Here is a 20,361-nt window from a genome sequence, read left to right on the forward strand (position 1 = left end):
GACCCGCTTCAAAGTTGGCTCCCTGGTATACCGAGGAGTTGCGAGGGTTGAAGCAGCTGGGTAGGAGACTGGAGCACAGGTGAAGGAGAACTCGGCTCGAATTTGACAGGATGGAGCATGTGACCCACTTGAGGGCTTACGCAAAAAAGAAGTTCTGGTCAGTTCGCATTGCTTCTGCAGATTCACATTCGGTGGAGTTATCCTGGGTAGTGAGGTGTCTAATTTCTACTCCTGTTTCTAATCGGCTCCCGGAGGTACTCTGATGTGATGCCCTCAGTGGGTTCTTTGCAGATAAAATCTCCTGTATTCGGGCCGACTTGGATTCCACTTTTTCTGCAGTGTCTACGAAGGAGGTGTCCAGCAATCTTTCTTGCAGTATTAGGTTGGGTCAATTTCAATCTGTGATTCCTGAGGATGTGGACAAGCTGCTTGGAGCGGTGCGGTCCACCACTTGTTCTCTGGACTCTTGCCCGATTTGGCTGCTTCGATCTAGCAGAGAGATTATTCAAGGAGGCCTGGTGAATATCATAAATGCATCGCTGAGGGAGGGTAAGGTGCCTCCATGCTTGAAGGAAGCAATAATTAGACTGTTTCTTAAAAAGCCTTCCCTAGATCCCTCGGCGATGGATAATTATAGGCCAATCTCTAATCTCCCTTGGTTGGGCAAGGTGATTGAGAGGGTGGTAGCCAACCAGCTCCAGGTGGTTTTGGAGGAAACTGATTGTCTAGACCCATTTCAAACTGGCTTTAGAGCAGGTTATGGGGTTGAGACAGCCTTGGTCAGCCTGATGCATGACTTATACTGGGGAACTGACAGAGGGAGTGTGACTCTGTTGGTTCTCTTGGATCTCTCGGCGGCATTTGATACCATCGACCATGGTATCCTTCTGGGTCACCTGGAGGAGTTGGGGATAGGAGGAACTGCTCTGCAGTGGTTCCGTTCCTATCTCTCGGGCAGATCCCGGATGGTGGAGCTTGGTGACAGTTGCTCTTCTCAATGAAAGCTGTTATATGGAGTCCCTCAGGGCTCCATTCTGTCACCAATGCTTTTCAATATTTACATGAAACTGCTGGGTGAGGTCATCAGGAGATTTGGTGCTGGGTGTTATCAGTATGCTGATGACACCCAAATCTACTTCTCTCTTTCATCTGCTTCATCAGGAAATGACGTTCATTCCCTAAATACCTGCCTACAGGCAGTAATGGGCTGGATGAGGGATAACAAATTGAAGCTGAATCCAAGCAAGACAGAGGTGCTCATTGTAGGGGCTCAGAATCTGAGGGATGAGTTAGATCTCCCTGTGCTGGATGGAATTACACTCCCCCGGAAGGAGCAGGTACGCAGCTTGGGGGTACTCCTGGATCCAGGCCTCACTCTGGTATCTCAGGTGGAGGCTGTGGCGAGGAGTGCTTTTTATCAGCTTAGGCTGATTCAACAGCTGCGTCCATTCCTAGAGGAGGATGACCTCAGAACAGTGGTGCACCAGCTGGTAACCTCCAGGCTTGACTACTGTAATGCACTCTACGTGGGGCTACCTATGTACGTAGTTCGGAAACCACAGTTAGTTCAAAATGCGGCAGCAAGTCTGGTCTCTGGGGCAACCCGGAGAGACCATATTATGCTTGTTTTGAAACAGCTGCACTGGCTGCCGATATGTTTCCAAGCAAAATACAAAGTGCTGGTTATCACCTTTAAAGCCCTGAATGGCTTAGGTCCAGGTTACCTTAGAAAGTGCCTTCTTCAGTCTGATCCCCACTACACGCTAAGATCATCTGAGGAGGTCCGGCTCCAGTTGCCACCAGCTCGTCTGGTGGCGACCCAGAGGCGGGCCTTCTCTGTAGCCGCTCCTGGACTGTGGAATGTGCTCCCTGCAGATATCCATAATTTGAATTCTTTATTGGAATTTAGGAGAGCCCTAAAGATCCACCTGTTCGGCCTGGACTTCCAGTGCTCTTAAATTGTTTTAAAGGGTCTTTGATGTTTGTGAACCGCCCTGAACTATTTTGTAAGGGTGGTCTATAAATCAAATCAATCAATCAATCAATCAAACAAACAAACAAACAAACACACAAATAGTATAACTGGATTCAATTCCCATTCGTGCTGCTCGAGCACTAGACCTCTGCTCAGGGAGTCTGCCAAGCAGTTCAAGGTGCCTTTGATATGGACTGCAACGGGATAGATTCTGTGTGGGATGTACCAATTCCATAACTGCAGACTGAGATTGCACAATGATCTGGACACTGTTCTGCCCTGTTTGTTTACGTAGGCAATGGCTGTAGTATTGTCCATCTGTAATAGGATGGTCTGCCCAGTCAGTTGCACTTGAATGGCGATTAGGGCTTTGTAAGCTGCCAATAGCTCGAGAAAGTTGATATGGAGTAGACCCTGTTTGGGAGTCCACTGACCCTGTAGTGTGTCAGGTGGGCTCCCCACCCGAGCATAGAGGCATCGGAGGTCACAGTTGGCTGTCAAGTCTGAAATGATATGCCCTGGAGCATTTTCTATTCCCTTGTCCACCAATCTAATGAGGACAATATCTTTTCTGGAAGGGTGACCCATTTGGATTGTGGTTCGGTCCATGGCTGGTATGCCCTGAGGAACCAGAGTTGCAGCCTGTGGATCTGTGGCTTTGCATAGAGGACCGTTGTGGTGCAAGACGCCACGAGACCAAGCAGTACTTGTACCATATGTGCTCTCTGTATTGGATTTTTCTTGAACAAACAAGAGTGTTTGTATGCGTGTAAAGCGTTCCTCCGGAAGACATGCCTTCTGTCTTGACATATCTAGCTGCGCGCCGATATACTGTAGGCGCTTCGCAGGTTGGAGGAAAGACTTTTCCCAATTTATGCAAACACCGAGATTGTCTAACAAGACTGTTACTAAGTCTATGTGTTTCAGTAATTGTTCTGGCTGTCAGAAGCCAGTCATCAAAATAAGGCTATATGGACACCCCGTGTTCTGAGATAGGCGACTATCACTGCCACACACTTTGTGAATACCCTCAGGGTGGTGACTAGGCCGAAGGGTAACACATTGTATTGATAAATCTTGCCCCCCATGGTGAAGCGGAGATACTTGCGGTGATTCTCCTGAATGCCTATATGGAAGTATGCATCCTTCAGATATTGCGTAGCAATCCAATTCTCTCCATGGAGGAGAGGAAGGATGGCTTGCAACGTTGTCATTCTGAACTTCTGGACTTCGATGTACTGGTTTAGGCCTCGGAGATTCATTATAGGTCTTATTCCCCCATCTCGTTTGGGGATTTGGAAATACCAGGAGTAAAATCCCGTCTGGCTGAGAGCCCACTGCACAGACTATATTGCTTCTTTTAACAAGAGTTTCTGCACCTCCTCCCGCAGTATCGGTGTCTTGGGTGTGTACCTCACGCCCAGGAACGGTGGGTTCCAGTGCATAGCCCATGGTGATTATATGTAAGACCCAGTGGTCTGATGTTATATGGTGCCATGCTTGGGCATGGCTTGCCAGTTTGATGGATATTCTGGCAGAATTCAAGGAGATGGTGTTTCTTGCACTGATGTTCATCGATGTTCTGAGGTTGCTGTTGTTGAGGTGTTGAAGATGCGCATCATAGGATGCAGTTGGGCTCTGGCCCAGATCAAAGTTGCTGCTTGGATTGTGGCGGCCTCTTATAATGCCCAGCCTAGGTCACCTTGTTTTTGGGATAGAAATGACGCCTCCCATTGTTATTGTTGAAATAATTGTTGTTATAACGTTGAAAAGGGCGTCTTAAGTCCCTCCTATCGGTTTGTCGATAAGAAGAACCTTGCCATCTCTGATGTTGGTTGTACGGTTGGTATCTGGTGTTGGAATTCCGCGGATTCGTAAAGGAACGTGCAGTGATTTGTCACTTTTCCCACTGTTCCATGTTCTCATCCATTTTTTCTGAGAACAGTCCCGCCCCTTCAAAGGGCAGAGTCTCAATACGGTCCTTCATGTCCTGTTGAAGCCCAGTTGCTCTCAACCAGGCATGACTTCTTAAAATAATGGACACCGTCAGTGTCTGGGACTCAGATTCTGCCAAATGTTTTGCGTTTGCCAATTGCTGCCGGGTAGCTGAAGTTGTCTTAGTGAACACCGCCTCAAACTTCTTTACAAAGTCTCCCGGCTCCAGCAAGGCATGCTGGTCATACAATGCCTCCCAGAGTGAATGCATGTATCTCGCATGACATGCTATGTAATTTGCAATTTTGATCGATAAACAAGCCGTAGAATAGGTGTGTCTCCCCAGCACAACTAGATTACGGCCTTCTTTGTCCACTGGTGTGGTATGGCATTTACCACCCTTTGATGTTGAGGCGCAATCCACCACCAAAGAATTTGGTGCAGGGTGGTGCATAAGGTACGCATTCTCTTCCTCCTGAATGCAATACAAAGCTTCTATGTGCTTTGAAGTAGGTGTTGAGGTCTGTAATACCTCCCAAGCAGATTTTGCCGCTCTCAAAATATGTGGGAGCATAGGTAAGTAAATAGGCTGCAACCCACCAGCGGACTTCATCATATTATATACAGGATCCTCCAAGTCGATGGTCTTTTGTTTGAAGTGTAGTCCCAACACCTGCGCCATCTCAGCTACCTGTTGGTGATAACCCTTCATCTCCTCATTCGGGGAAACCGAAGGAATGGCAGCCACATCAGAATCTGGGTCCGGTAGAGCTGGCGCTTCTGGATCCTCCGGTTCTGCTTCCATTGAGTCTGAAGCGTAGTCATCCTCATCCTCATCATCCCCATCCAAGGATACGGGAGAGCTCCCCCCAGCTGCAGAGGTTACACAAACTGGTATCTGAACCTGGGTCGTCTGCGTGGCCACTTGGTGACGTGCGGATGGTGCCAGCAAGGGTGCTTTGGATGGGAAACTTGCTTGAAGTGATACTGAGCATTGTACCGGCAATGGTTTTGAGGCCTGGACGGCCGACTCTGTACGCTGTTCAGGGATGGCAGTTGCTTGTACAGCTGTCTCTTTTCTCTGTATTACAGGTTCCTTATTCTGATCCCGTAACCATTTTTTGAAGAGAGAGTATTCCTCCCTTGTCACTGTAAAGGAGTCACCCCAGCCTCCATGGGGTAGGAGACCGCTGACTGGCGTCTCCCTTGCAGAGAGGGAGGGAGTCTTGGGTATTAGCCCTGGTTGGTGGTCAATATCCCAGAAGCCCGCGAAGGTCCCGGTGGAGGGTGTACTTTCCTCCGAATGTAGTAAGTTAAATGTTCAGAAGCAAGATCACGTCGTTTAATTGGAGTAACTGGAGATCTTTCTGTAGCAGTCCCGCTTGGATCCACCATCTCGAGTTCGATGTGCTCATCGAGGTCGATGCGCTCATTCTCAAGTTCGGCATTCTTGATGTCGTAAGCAGGCTCGTCTTCGATGTCGGCATCGGTATCGAGCTCTGTGTCCATTATAACTACAACTGTCGGATCCAACGTCTCATCTTGATTCATCTTCGGAGCCTCCCTAGTAGTCTTTGGAATCGACGTCGGTTCCAAGGACTTCCTTTCCACCCCTTTCTATGTCGAGCGTTCTCGGTGTCGGGCGACATGTTCTTGACATCGTGAAGTGTGAGGGGTGACGTGCGCCTGGGAGCTAGGCATCGCTGGCAATTGATGAGGTATAGGAGCAGGGGATAATGAAGCAGCTCAACGCCAAGGTGTTTCAAAGGTCTGGAGGTTCGAAGGCGAAGGGGTATGAGCAGCACACTGGGTATGGTGCTCTTTGTGTCCCCGCTTATGTTTCTTCGGTGGTGATGCTCGCACCAAAGCCTCGTCCTTGCATTTCCTCTTCACAGGTTGTTTAAACGGGTCCATAGGGCCCAACGCCGAAGCGCTCGACGCCGAGGTTGTACGTTTTCCCAACTCAGACGGGACTTTAGACTGCAGCTTAGGTGCAGGACCCGACGTCAGCGCCGAGGAAGAAGTCTGGGGCAAAAGAGACTCTTCCAGTAAGTAAACTTTAAGGTGCGCCGCACAATTCTTCAATGTTTGTTTATTAAACGTCGCGCAAACGGAACAGGCCTTTGCATCGTGTACCTCACCCAAACAGAATAAACAGAGGGTATGGCCATCCGTTGAGGGGAATTTGCCACGGCAATTCACACAACTCTTAAAAGTTGTTTTGTCCTTACCGGACTTGTCCTTACTGGCCTTGCCTATGAGTTGCCTCAAGAGTAGTCGTCTGTGTGGAAAAAAGAATAGTCATCCATTATGTAGTTGAAGGGGTAGTCCGAGATAGCGTCCAAATCCAAATGAGTAAACAAACACATAGTCAAAGTCCATAGCCAAAGCTCGATAAGGAATAAGTCTGGAATAGTACCAAATCCAAAGGAGTAATCACTAGAATCGTCAAAGTCCGTTTTCCAGAGTCAGTGAATTAATTTTCAGAGTAACAAACTTTCTTCTGAGGAGCAAACTGTACCAAGGACTGATCGCAATGGCGGTCAGAAATAAACCGAATAAAGGGACGCCCAACCGCCACTAGGGGGAACTGTGGTCACTTGCAACTGGCGGTTGCCGGCATCACAAGGAGCTAACAAATTCTTCCCGAAGACGATCTGCGCAGGCACAAAACCCATTTCTTATGAATGGTGGAACCACTACCCAGATCAGATTATTATACACGGTGCATATATATAATTCTTTAAATATAAGGTTTGGTTTTATGGTCCGTGTATCCTCTAATTTCCTAATAAAATGTATAAAAGACATTAAAAGGGGGACATAAAAAAAAAGAGTTAAAAATCCCATAATATAATACAGCTGTAAAAACCAGAATGAAAATTATATTGAGCGTTAAAACCAATAAAAAAGAAATAAAAAGGGAGGCGTGAGCAATTACAGGGTCAAATCAGGGCTATATGAGGTTTATAGGTTAGCCCACTTGCACCTCAAACATTTATGTGTCCGCCATCTTGAATTTGTGGGGAAAACTTCACCACAAATGGGGTGGATGACATCAACACAAACTAGGCCATTGAAGTGTCCCTATGTGTTGCTACAAATGTACCCAAATTTGGTTCATATTGGTCCAGGCATTGCAAAGTTGACAGGGACACACACACAGAGCCAGGTGATCTCACAAGCTTACTTTCCTTAAGGAAAGTAGGCTAAAAATGCTTAGCTGGAGGGAAAGTCACTCCTTCAATCTGTCTCAGCTTTCTAGAAACGTTAACCTGTGGGACAGAAACCATGAAGCAGAGGACTTGGAAGATACCAGACTAGCTGGTCCATGGGACTCTTTCAAATCTATGGGCTTCAGCAGTAAAACAGAATTAGCTGCTTTTTATTTGATTTTATTATCAAATAAAATCAGAAGTGCTGTGAGCAAATTCAGGGACAGATTTCTCAGACATACTGAGTGGGAAAAGTAGTAGTCTTCTGTTTGTTTTGGAAGAACCAGCATCTCACAGATTTATAACATTTTGCTTACAGGAAATAATCCCAAATGTCAGCAGAGCCAGAGTAGAAATACTTTAAATGCATAACATTTCTGTGGACAAAGAAATGTGTACACTGTCAAGTTCTAGTTACAATATGTGTTTATTTTGTCTCAAGTACACAGGGCTCAAAGACAGAAACAAAAGGGCCTGGCTTCTGGTCTGTATAACTCAGTGCATATCCTGCCTTCATGCTTAAGGATGGCAAATTGTTTTTTGGGATTAAAAAATGAATAAATAAGAGACTTACTTTTTGATTTTTTAGCAGCAGCACCTTTTTTAGGAGAAGGTGGGGACTTGACTTCAACAGGTGGTTTTTCTGCCATCTCTTTAGCTAACCGAAGTGCTTCCAATTCTTTAGCCATTTTTTCTTCCTGGTATTTAATTTCTTCTCTTAGTATCCATTCATCAATGGATCTGGCCACCAATTCCAGGTAATTTCTGAAAAAACAATTTTTCCTGCTATCAACAAGAACACAGACTGATCAAAAATTGTCTTCTCATGCTGAAATATTAAATATGATCCCTAATAAAAATTAATAGGTATGCCAAGTAGTCAGAGGTCCTTCACAACCAGTAGCAGTACCTGTTAAAGTGGTTCACTAGTAGGAACAGCTGGCACCTGCTGAGTGGCCAAAGGTGGGGAACAGAATTCCCATTTTGAACTTTTGGAAGAGCACAATGGTTCAACTGGACTGGAGAAGTGGCAAGCAGTTCCTACAAGCAAACCATTTCACTGGTCAGCACTGCAAATGACAAAAAGCTCTAAAAACATATCTTTAAGGTGAAAAGAGGAGCAATACTCCCATTGCCGTCTAATACACCCCTAAAAGTATTGGTTCCAGAAGTGGATGGAAGGTGTTATCTATCACAGAATGTCTTCCTTCCAGTAGTGGTTTGTCCTAATAAGCCAGGGGGCACCCTAGTCCCAGCTGACTCTGGTTTCCAGTAGCTCCGGTTCCTCCTCGCTCTCTCCCCCCTCCTGCATGTTAACAAGAGCCATGCTCCTGCAGGCTGGCCATTCATCAGGTAGTGCATGCGAGCCTGCAGGCAGCAAAGGCTCTCAACACCCAGGAAAGGTGGAAAGGGAGAAAAAGAGGAGCAACCAGAGCTGCTGGAAACTTCCCTGTCTTGTTAAGATGAGCCACTACTGCTTCCTTGTGAGCCAGAACTCTATTTCTGATGACATCACCTTGGAATTTGCTATAGCAAGGGGAGGGAAAACTAAAGGAAGTTGGATATGCACCCTGGATTTCAGGCAAGCTGATTTTAATGAGCTCAGAGAAAAATTAGGTGGGATCTCATAGCCAGAAATCCTAAAGGAGTACTGGAGGGATGGGGGAGTTCTGAAAAACAAGATACTGAAGGCACAGTCGCAAACAATTTTCATGAGAAGGAACACTAGAAACATCTAAAGAAACCAGTGTGGATACACAGAGAACTCCCTGATCAGCTGAGGAGCAAAAAGGACACATACAGAAAATGGAAGGAGGGACATATAGCCATGGAAGCCTACAGAAGAGTTGCCTGAACATGTAGGATGGTGTCCGGAAAACCAAGGTTCAAAATGAGCCCGGGCTTTCAAGGGATGACAAAAACAGCAAAATGGTTTTTCCAGATATGTCCCAAACAAGAGGAAGGTAAATCAAATTGAGAGGATGGTGAATAATAGGTGAGGGGAAGGAAGGAGAACTTTTTAACTCCTAGCTTGCACCTGTCTTCTCTCACAAGGGAAATGTGACCTAACACAGAAAGAGAGAATCATGCCTCAAGACAGGTGAAGAGATGATAAAGTGAACACCTAGCTACTTAAAATGAATTTCAGTTCCAGATGAATTACATCCTAGGGTCGTGAAGGAACTTGCAGAGTGAATCTGAGAGCTGCAATCTGTAATCCTGCTCATATGAGTATCCTCCCTGTCAAGTCTGCGGTTGTTTATGGCATCTATGTTGGAAGTGGACCTCACCGTAGAAGTCTGGTTCCCACTCCTTTCTGATGAGGAGCCTGTTCTGTCTGAATCATGCAGGGCTGCATTCCTTGGCAAAACCGTTTGCGTTGCCATACAGGTGGCAGAAATAATTTGTGTCGCCACAGTATGTTGCATTTTAGATTTTGTTGGCAAATGAAGAGGTGGAATTATCTGAGGTGGCAGAAAGTTTGCTTGGATAGCCACAACCTGATTTCTTGTCCGTTGTGTCGTGGTCTGTACTGAATTATCCTGACAATCCACCCGCCTTGGGATGACTTGCATGGCGGACTGCATCTTCTGAGTTAGTGCCCTCTGTGACTGCCATTCTTTGAATTGAGAATACTCCTCTGGAGATAAAGTGACTGTATTCTCCCAGCCTTTGTGGGGCAGTAGGCCCTGTAGTGAGGTGTCTTCATAGAGGCTACTTAAAGAAGGCATTTGTGGCACAGGAGGGATCTGCTCTGGTTCCTCTCCCTCCTCGACATTGAGACCTTGGGTCAGGAAGCCCCTGAATGTCATTGTAGAAGGTGTACTTTCCCCCGATTCTAGCAGTCATATTAAATCTGTTACTGTCATCAGGTCCAAAGGAGACTCAGGCTCCAAGTCACCATCTTGCTCGACATTGTGAGGTTTCGATGCCGGAGATGTTGATGTCAAAAACTGCAATCCTGGTGTCGATGGAGACTGTTGTGGGGTTGGAGCAGGCGATAACGAGACTGCTCAATGCCGAGGTCTCGCTGCCGGCAGACTAAGTGATCGATGTCGGTCTGTCAGTGTCGATCCATGTAGGTCCGTTGACGTCGATGGACGATGTCGGTCAGTCGACGTCAACAGGCACTTTACATGTTGCAATCCCAAAGGTGATGGGGTTGCTTCTTTTTCCATGTCATGGTGCTTTTTAGTGACTTGTCATGGTGCTTTTTCGCAGGCGGGGCAGCTGAAACCAAATTGCCCTTCCTCTTCGATTTTTCCCTTTTGGGATCAGTCTTTGGGGCTTTTGGTGTCTTGAAGAGGGACTTTTTGTCCGTACATGTGCCGCTGCCACCTGCAGCACTGAGGATTTAGACTGGCTTTCTATTGCAGTCCTCTGTGTCGTTTTCGACATCGAGCCTGATGTCAAGGGAGACCTGGGCATAGCGGGATTAAGTGCGTTCTCCAGTAACACTACTTTAAGGCGAGCAGCCCGATTCTTTAACATTTGTCTGGAGAATGCAGAGCAGATCACACAGGTTGCTGCGCGATGTCCCTCTCCCAAACACAACAAACACTTCTGATGTCCATCTGTTGAGGGGAGTTTGCTCTTGAAACTCACACACCTTTTAAAGGTAATTTTTTCTCGGGGACCTTGCACTCAGAGAAATATCGTCATTTACTATCCTAGTCCTTGCCAGTAAGTGCACTGAGTACCTCAAGTTAAATCGTTAATTGCAACCATGTCCATTTGTCTGTTCCGTAATCATACACTGTTTAACCCATCTGTGTTGTGTTTTTTTTAAAAAAATCCCAATCTGTAGAGTAGTCCCTTTCAAACCACATTGTAGCCAAAAAACCCTTCCTTTAATTTTCTTTCTGAGGAGCTTTTAGAAATACCGATGAAGTGATCGCCTTGGTGGTCCAAAAGAAACTGAAAGAGGGACACCGAACTGCTAATATAAGAGAGTGCAGAGCACGAGCATTGGGTGGTTGCCAGTGTCTCAAGGAGCTAACGGGTTTTAGCCGAAGTGGTCCCAATCTTTGTGGCTGTCATGGATCACTAATCAGATCTCTGGGAGACTAGCAAATGTTGTCCCTGTCTTTGGAAAGGGGGTGGGGAGAGGAGCCAGGAAACTGCTGATTGATCTGCTTGATATCGCTACCTGGCAATAGTACCCAGAGTGGATTATCTGATTTACATATAATATTATGAAAAGCTCTTCAGAAGGGGAGTTCTGGCTCAATCTGCTATGCCACCAGACCCAAATTGAGGTGCCTGGGCACCCCCCAAAGTGGGGAAATGGGCCAGATGGGCCACCTCAAACCCCCATTGTTCCCTATGGGAGGAAAAAAATGCAATTTAAAAAATCACATAAGATCCCCATTGCTTGGGGGCTTGGTGGTGGTGATCACCCATGGGTACCTACCATCCACCCCAGGTTTGTGCCCCTAGCAGGCCACACTACCCAACACACAGTGACACCCAGCTAAGAACAAAAAAAACCACCACAGAAACTGACCTGCTGCTGCTGTGCCCACACAACTGCAAAGCCAAGGGAACCAAACCAAACAGCACAGACTACACAACAGCTACACAAACCAACAAGAGACCTATCAAGATGGCAGCCCAAGGCAATAAAACCAACCTGGCATCACACAAACTGCAAAGAAAGAGGGGCAAGGCAAAAACACACCACGGTCAAGGAGAAGAACTTAAAGTAACATACACAAACCTTTTTTCCTGCTCTTCTCTTCGGGCACATGTTTTGCAAAAATACAGCCAGGTCTGCCAAGCAGACTCTCACCACCACCAGCAGGCCAGAAGGAAGCCAAGGAAGACTGCAACCACAGTGATTTTGCTAGGCCAGGGGCTTGGTTTTAAAGAGGATTTGAAATTCCCTTCTTTGGGAGCCCCGACCTTTGCCCTCCCCCCTGGCCAATAGGTTGCCAGTTCTCAAGGAGCCTACCAGAGAGCCAGACTTATCTGGCCAATCAGGAAAGCATGAGCTCAGCAAGGAAAATAAAGCAAACCAAATGACAGAATATGGAGAATAGAATCTAAAATGGCCTCTATAACCTTCATACTGGCTCAGACAGGTTTGAATTCGAACTGGCTCTAAATAGTTCTAAATAGGGTATAACAGGGACTCGAACCAGCCCATTATTCCCTATGTGGAGTACCTAGTGGCACAAAACTGGGGTGGGTGGTAGGTGCCTACCACCCACCAAACGCTGAAGCAATCGGACACTCCTGTGATTATTAATGATTTTCTGAAGATTTTTTAAAAATCTTTGAATTTCTCCCGTAGGGAATAATGGGGATTTGAGGATGCCCCATTCCCCACCTATGGGGGGGTGCCAGAACACCCCAAAATGGGTCTGGGGGGTACAACAGGTCTGGCCTTAACTCCCCGCAGGCAGCCCCAAGTTTGTAGGATTTATTATGGTTTTTTAAATAATTTTTTAAAAGAATTTTTTCCTTTCATTGCAATGCATCAGAGTCTCTTCCCATTCATAAGTAGAACTGTGTTGGACCTTAATTGCTGTGAACACTGAGTTCAGAGTTCAAAGCAATTAGGGTCACTCTCACTGTTCTACTTATATGAATGGGGAGAGACTCCGATGCATTGCAATGAAAGGAAAAAATTATTTAAAAAAAATATTTTGAAAAACACAACAAATCCTACAAACTTGGGGCTGCCTGCGGGGAGTTAAGGCCAGACTTGTTGTACCCCCAGACCCATTTTGGGCTGTTCTGGCACCCCCCATAGGTGGGGAATGGGGCATCCTCAAATCCCCACTATTCCCTATGGGAGAATTTCAAAGATTTTTAAAAAATCTTCAGAAAATCATTAATAATCACAGGAGTGTCACATTGCTTCAGCGTTCGGTGGGTGGTAGGCACCCCTGGGTGCCTACCACCCACCCCAGTTTTGTGCCACTAGGTTCTCCACATAGGGAATAATGGGCTGGTTCGAGTCCCCATTATACCCTATGAACCAATAATAAAAAAATTCAAAAAATCATAGGAGTGTCTGATTGCGTTGGGGTTTGGGTGGTAGTTGGCACCCACCCAACCCAGTTTTTGAGGCTCGAACCAGTTCGAACCGGTTTGAATAGAACCAGGCTCTGTTTTGTTTCAACTCGGACCGGCATTGCAATTCAATACTCTGTTTGGTTTGGGTTTGAACCTTCGAACCAAACCGGTTTGAATTCAAACCTGTTTGCACATCCCTATCCAGAAGGGCTCTGCAAGATCAGAAACACATTGCTTAGTGTCAGTGAATTGTTTCCACTCTTGCCAAGCCCTCCCAGAGTGTAGGAAATGCTCTGGAGTCTAAAAATTTTGGTGCAACTGTGCTCATGCACAACGGGAGGGGGGAGTTGCACAAAGATTCCCATCAGGTCCTCACAGGTCCTAGAAGCATGAGTGTTTCATTCATTAGTATGATAAATGTGTCCTTGGGAATGAGAGAATTAACTTTAAATTCACACAGCTAAAACATAAACTGTGGTACAGATTCTTCATGGCTACTGACATTTTGATGTGAAACTTTGTGCTCATCATTTCCTAAAACATTATAAATTGAGAAACTGTACTGCTGCAGCCTCAGAAATGTTAAAAAATTCCCAGGAGCACCCATGCCATTCCCAGGATGCCAGAAAAACTAAAGATGGGGGGGGGATGTTAAAGGACAAGCTTCTCCCTCGACACCGAGAGCAAAGATATAGCAAAGTGGACTGTCTCTTGCCCCCTGCCTGGTCCAGTAAGTACTTTTAGGGGTGGAGGGGTAGGGGCTTAGGGGTCAAGTCACTGAAGCAAAACTTCAGATGGACGATGGCACAAATGAAGTGATATTCCTTCCAAAGTCCCAAACCAAACAAGGGATCCCTTCAAAGCACAGAGGTGGACCCAAAACAAAATGCAGGGTTGCTTTGCATAGTTCTGTTAAAAGCCTTCTTCATTGCCATAGATCACAGTTATCTCCCTTTTTGTGTGATATTTCACTTCTATAGTCCCCATGGTGTTTGAAGTCAGTGCTTGAAAGACTGTTTACCTGAACCCAACATCAGAGTGCAGTGCAACGTTCCAGGACTCCTTACACATACGGCGCTGGTTCATGGGGTTATGAAGGACTATCAGCAAAGAGTTATCTTGAGTGTGATAATAAGAATCAATGCACCTGTAGTACTGGGCTGCATTCTGAAGAACCTGAAATAGGAGGAAAAAGAACACAATGCAAATGTTATTAAGAGATGGGCTATAGAGACAAATAGCAAAAAAGGACAGCATGCACTTACTAATACCAATTGCCTGTCACCTAATTCTCATTGAACAGGTAAAGCTGTGTGTGGTCTGTACCATTTCACACTCCAGATGAAGGCTCACATGACTGAATGCTCATCCATAAAAAGAATATTTCCTCCAAACAGAAACTAGGCAAGAACATTTCTAGCCTAGCCTTTTCCCAGACATGCTAGTTTTCTGTGCAGGGACTTTAAAAAAAAAAAAAATACAGAGGGAAATTCAGTCATGTGAGAAAGGAAGGGTTAACCCCCACCCCATGGTACCAATCAGGACCAGGGCCTCCCACAGCTTCTTTTTGTAAAAGAAAAAAAAATTGAAAGCTCAAAATATTGAGCCCTCATGACACATGTTTGCCCTAAAACTCCATTAGCTTCAAAGTATTAGAGGTATGCAAATCACTTAGAGTTAAATTGGGCTGATTCGAGTGATTTGAACCTGAATTGAATCACACTTAGAATAAAGGGCCTGGTTCAAGATCGAATCAATTTGAGTGCCATTCTGGCGGGCTTTTCTCCCTTGCCAATTGGTTTTCTGGCACTGGCTTCTAATTGGCTTGAGATCTCCTTGCTTCTTGGTTGGCTTGTTCTCATACAAATTAAGTGTTGTCATGGGCAACTGTGCCCCCGTTGGCTGTGGGGAGGGAGAAGGGAGGGGGAACAAAAAGGAGGTAATTTCAACATGTTTTCAAAAGGCCTGGGGAGGGGAGGCAGAAAGAGTCTTTAGTGTGCCCCTGAAGAGGACACATCAGTAGAGAAGGAAGGAAGGAAACAAGGAAGATATGATTTTGTGGTTTTCTTTTCTCAGCACTGAGTATTATATGCTGAGCTACTGCTGCTATATTAACTATCTGGTTTTGCTGGATCTCAGATTGACAAAGGCAGAACTTGAGCACCTGCCTACCTTCCTTGAGGAAGTAGTTTAGTCTGTTTGTGAGATGGTGTTGTGGCAAAAAATGGACAGTGGCAGCTCAGATGTGTGTGTGTGTGTAATATTTCTTGGTGGGTGCTGTGATGAGCTCCATGTCTGGCCTTGAGATTAACTTATGCTTCACTTACTTGGTCTACTCTGCAATCTGCATTGCAAGGTGTACTCAGTCAAAATGGGGCTGAAGATGTTGTTCTAGTTGAGCTTATGGCTATGCTTGCTGGCTGCTAAGAGTGTGGCTGTGGTAGCTGTTGCAATGCTGAAGTAAGGAGTTATAATTGTGTGTGAGAGAGCAACCCGTGCTAATGATACTACTGCAGTGTAGGCACTGTGGCTGGCAGTGGATCCAAAGGTCAGTGTTTTTTTCCGGCCATTTTGGACTGTTGTATTTGGCAAAATGTGATGTTCTGTGTTGGGAGGGACTGTGTGCTTCTGTTCTGCAGTGTTTTTCAAGGCAGGGTTGCAAACGTTGTGCGCTCTGTTTGTTTCAACCATAGGAAACAATGGGGAACTTGAATCAGCCCTTATTTCCCCATGAGTAGGTCCTAGGAGCACCAAAGTGTGTTGGGTAGTGTGGAGTGATGGTGCTACCTACCAACCAACCCACAAAAGAAATGGGCAAGTGGGCGATTTTTATTTTTTTTAACCTTTCCCCAAAGGTTTTTTTTAGGAAAGGTTAAACAAATTTTTAAACCTCCCACTTGTCCATTTCTTTTGGGTTGGGTGGTAGATATCACCCATCACGCCATACCACCCAGCCCACTTTGGTGTCCCTAGGACTTACCCAAGAGGAACAATGGGGTGATTCGAGTTCCCCATTGTTTCCTATGGCCAAATCATTTGAATCAATTTGAGTTGATTCATCAAAACAGCCAGCAATGGCCACTGTTTCGATAAATCGATTTGAGTATTTTGCAATTTGAGCTCAAACCAAAGAGCAAAATTAGATTCATCTACATCTCTGCAAAGTACTTCTGCTGTACATTATCATGCTAGAAAAGTAAAAGAGTCACCTTTCTGGGGCTCAAACCCTTTCCCACCCCTCTTGAGTATTTGATATACCACAGTGCTATATAGTCTTGGTTTATCAAGACCACAGCTGCAGTCCATCTACATATTTTGCATATTCCTTTCCACCTAAGCAACCTCTCCCCTTCGAATCACTATATTTTCTGTCAATTGGTTTTGCTGTTTTCTCCTGCCCTCAGAACTGCCTGTTCTACGAACCATCTCTCCTGTCGCCTCAACAATTATCAGCCATTTTAGTTAACACTAACTCTAACCATGAGATGGACTCTCTAGCAGCTCCGCCTCTAACTCAATGGTTTTTCTACTGTTTGAATGTTTTGTTTTACTGTGCCGATTTCCCCATCAGAGAGTTTACTTTGATAATTTCCCACAAAAATGTATTGGTTTGCTAATTCTCTAATCACAATGTGTGTTTTGATTCTCTTTTAATAAATTAAAGCATTTGTTTATTTAAAGTTTGTCTCATCCCCATCTGTATCAATACCTCATCCATGTACTGGTTAGCCTTTTGGGGGAAAGTCCTCTATCAGACACGAGTGTTTGCCCACAAGTGTTGTTTGCACTTCTGCAGACTTTGCCGGTAGGAAGGCAATTAAGACAAAGCAGTAAATTTTCACTAATGGGTTCGCAATATTTCTGGTCAGAGCAGATCTAAACCAGAGATGTAGAAATGAAATGCTTAAGACCCTTTTCCATTTTTGCTGAGCTTCTATTTACAGGATAAGAAAGCAGCTCAAAATACCTGGAAGAGGAGATGTGGTTGAAAATGTTCAGCAAAACTCCAGTCTTTCAGACACCGCTGTTGCGTCTTCTGTATGGATGTTAATTCTGTCTCCAGAATTATCTTATGAAGTACCAAGGGACATATTGTTACACACTTACTGGCCCAGCCTAAATCTGTATCAGATACTGAAAGGCTTAAACACAAGGTGGCTATGATGCCTGTTCATGAAGCAAGACACTTCTTGATCAAGGGAACCCTGAACCCTGTGTGAACTTTAGGACTCTGGAAAGTAGATGCCTGTGCTGTAGAAATGCTGACGGAGAGGCTTTGGGACTATGGTTAATATTCTATGTTAACTTCAGGTCATTGGGCCTGGCTTCTGCAATAATATTACCAATTGATGCTCCCCTATCAATGTAACCTAAGCTGGCAATATTTATGTAGCATTGGTGTATTAGAGAAAATTGTCAGTAAAGAGCAGTGATGTTATTTTGCATCCCTTTTGCCCAACTCTTGACAGACATTGTCCAAAAAGATGGTACACTCTGAGATTAGAAATTTGATGGCCATCTGCCAGGGATGGTGTAACAAATTCCTGCACCACGTAGGAGGTTGGACTAGAAGACTTCCAAGGTCCTCTTCAACCCTATGATTCTATGAACCTGCAGTGAGATTCAAAAGTTCACATTGCCTTTATGAAAGAAGATGAAGAGGACCTCTGATCCAGGGTTATCAAACAGGGGTGTGCAATTTGATTCAAAGTTCAATCTATTTTGGTCAAATCGGGGGCAATTTGCAAATTTGACCTCTAATTGAATCGCCCTCCGAATAGATTCAGGGTTGAAGTGAATCACCCCTGATTTGACCCAAATTCATCTGGGCGCTTTGAATACAATTTTGAGGCCCATTTTGCTAGGGAAATGGGCCTAAAAATTGTGTTTCCCCCCAGGGAATAGCTGGTCTAGCAACTGGAGTTGGCAGGTAGAACAGTCCCCCAGAGTGGAGGGGTGGTCTACCTGCCAACCCCAACTAGTAGACCAGCTCTCCCTGGAAAAACAGGAGAGCTGGTCTACTGATTGGGATTGGCAGGTAGACCAGTCCTCCTCCCTCTCCGGACTTAGTATGTCAGTCCACCTCGTAGGACTGATCTACCCGTGTGCACCAGTCCTTTGTGCCAGGCTATCAAGCGAAGTCTGGAGCGGAGGGCTGGTCTACCCACTGATCCCAATCAGTAAACCAGTTCTTCTGTTTTTCTGGGGAGAGCTGGTCTATCAGTTGGGGTCAGCAGATAGACCAGCCCTCCTCTCTGGACTTCGCATGTCTGTCCGCCTCGGAGAACTGTTCTACCTGCTGACCCCAATTGATAGAGCACTGATAGAATTTGGGTGATTTGCGGGTGATTTGTTGAGACAGCTATCCAAGCTTAGTGTTCTTGACAAATCAATTTATGCACATCAATTTTTACAGAAAAAGAGTTGTCATTTCACCAGAAAAGTTTTTTTAAAAAAAAAAATTTAAAAAGCCAAGCTCCCTCCTATGTCCCTACCTGTGGTACTGGCCAGATGAGTGAGGCAAGCCTCTGAAACTGAATTAGTGTGAAACCATTTTACAGTTTTCTGCTACAGATTAAAGAAGGTTTGCTGCTTTCTAGTGCCTTTTCTCCTTTCAGGACAAGCAAGGTTAGCTCCAGGTTTCAGGGGACGCTCCACAAACTGTTCTCCACAGGTCTCCTTCTACTTGAGTGAGCCTTTAGAAAGTCGTCCTGCCACCACCACACAAAGGCACGGAGGGGGTCTCCAGCATCAGCAGTAAGCCCTTCTGAGAACCCTGAGCCCTCAGCAGCTGCTCAGTGATGCTGTCCAGATGCCAGTCTTAATTACAGGGCTTTAAGAGCCAAATCACACGATCAAACTAACATGCCAAAATGGGGGTTGAGTGGATCAGTGTTGCAGCTGCCATCTGCTGGAAGTGTCCCATTTTCATTCCTAGGTTAAAATTCAGTGCTTGTTTACTGTATCACTGTTACCCACTTTGAGAAGCTTTATGACAGTTCAGTAAACACATTAAGGCAGTTCACATGATGATTAAAGGTTAGGAGAAGTGGGAGTGCACTGAGCTCCCAAACTAGGGTAGGACCCTCCTTCTACCCTTTTAACCATCGAGTAAAACTGCCTTAGATTATGCTTCAGGCCAGATTACAATGAAGCACTTCTACACGTGTCTAACTGCAAACTGGATCCATCTTAAAGCAAGTAAGGGCCAAACGCAATGGGATGTGACAGATCAGTGGTTAGGATGTCCTGTGTTTAATTTTTGTTTGGCTTAGTCTTCATTGTTTTCTTTGTCGTCTTCTTCTTCTTCTTACTGACTGGTAGCCCTGCGTAGATCAGGGAAGCTGTACTATGGGAGGAGATGCTAAACCCTTTTCCTGAATCAAAATCCTCCCCACCCCCTCCTCCCACACCCATAACTGCTATTAGTTCTGTGGAGGGAAGCATTTCCCCCATGGAGCTTATTTATTTATTGAAAATATTTCTACCCCGCCCCTCCAGTACACTACTGCTTGGCGCGGTTCACAACAATAAAATAGCTACAGTGTAAAATAAAACTAATAAAATCAACCAAATTAAGTAAACAAGTTAAAATCCAGTTTGGACTATACATCTATTAGTACCTCTTTCTCGATCTTCAAAGCAGCTACACAAGGATGCCAATTAGTAAACACATGTCTAACTTAGTCCTAGGCTGTGATAATTCACCATTTGTCCATACAGGAGATAGCTTCACTTCCATTTAGCTGCATATAATACAAGTGCTTTAAAAGGCATCAAAGAATGGTAATTGATGAGAATTTGGAATATCATTGATTGTTCCCACCAAAAGTGGACTCTTATTTTCTTTTAGCGTAATACTTCTTGGCATGAAAAGATCCTATTCTACTTTTGCTAGTAAAATTCTGAAGAGGCCAGGTTTTGAGCTACTTAAGAATATCCACTACATATTATTTTTAAACTTAAAATACACAGGGAATCCTCAGCAACCAAAATTAACATTTACACTGCAATCATACTGTAATCATCTTAATATTACGCTGTGATCCACATTTCATTCAAATAACAGTACTTCCTACCTTATTTTCTAAGGAATCAGTCCGATCACTTGTGCAACCATCAGTAGACCACTCTGGAAAAAATATTGAATTTTCAGACAGTTCAGAAGACTGTAATCTTGTTATTCGTCTTGGCTGTTCCCAGTACATGAAT

At 45.1% G+C, this 20,361-nt stretch overlaps 1 protein-coding gene across 6 annotated transcripts in view; it reads right to left on the bottom strand.

Annotated features, from left to right (window-relative positions):
- Nucleotides 1-20,361, bottom strand: part of SPAG17 (sperm associated antigen 17) — a 211,004-nt gene that overhangs the window by 109,312 nt on the left and 81,331 nt on the right. For all 6 annotated transcript variants that reach the window (XM_053288500.1, XM_053288499.1, XM_053288498.1 and 3 more), the window contains exons 16-19: nucleotides 20,229-20,281; nucleotides 17,117-17,218; nucleotides 14,171-14,325; nucleotides 7,700-7,890 (exon numbers count right to left, since the gene is read on the bottom strand). In XM_053288500.1, the coding sequence (XP_053144475.1) occupies nucleotides 7,700-7,890; nucleotides 14,171-14,325; nucleotides 17,117-17,218; nucleotides 20,229-20,281 (501 nt within the window). The remainder of the gene's footprint in view (nucleotides 1-7,699; nucleotides 7,891-14,170; nucleotides 14,326-17,116; nucleotides 17,219-20,228; nucleotides 20,282-20,361) is intronic.

This window comes from Hemicordylus capensis, chromosome 2, assembly GCF_027244095.1.
Source record: "Hemicordylus capensis ecotype Gifberg chromosome 2, rHemCap1.1.pri, whole genome shotgun sequence".
Taxonomy (NCBI): domain Eukaryota; kingdom Metazoa; phylum Chordata; class Lepidosauria; order Squamata; family Cordylidae; genus Hemicordylus; species Hemicordylus capensis.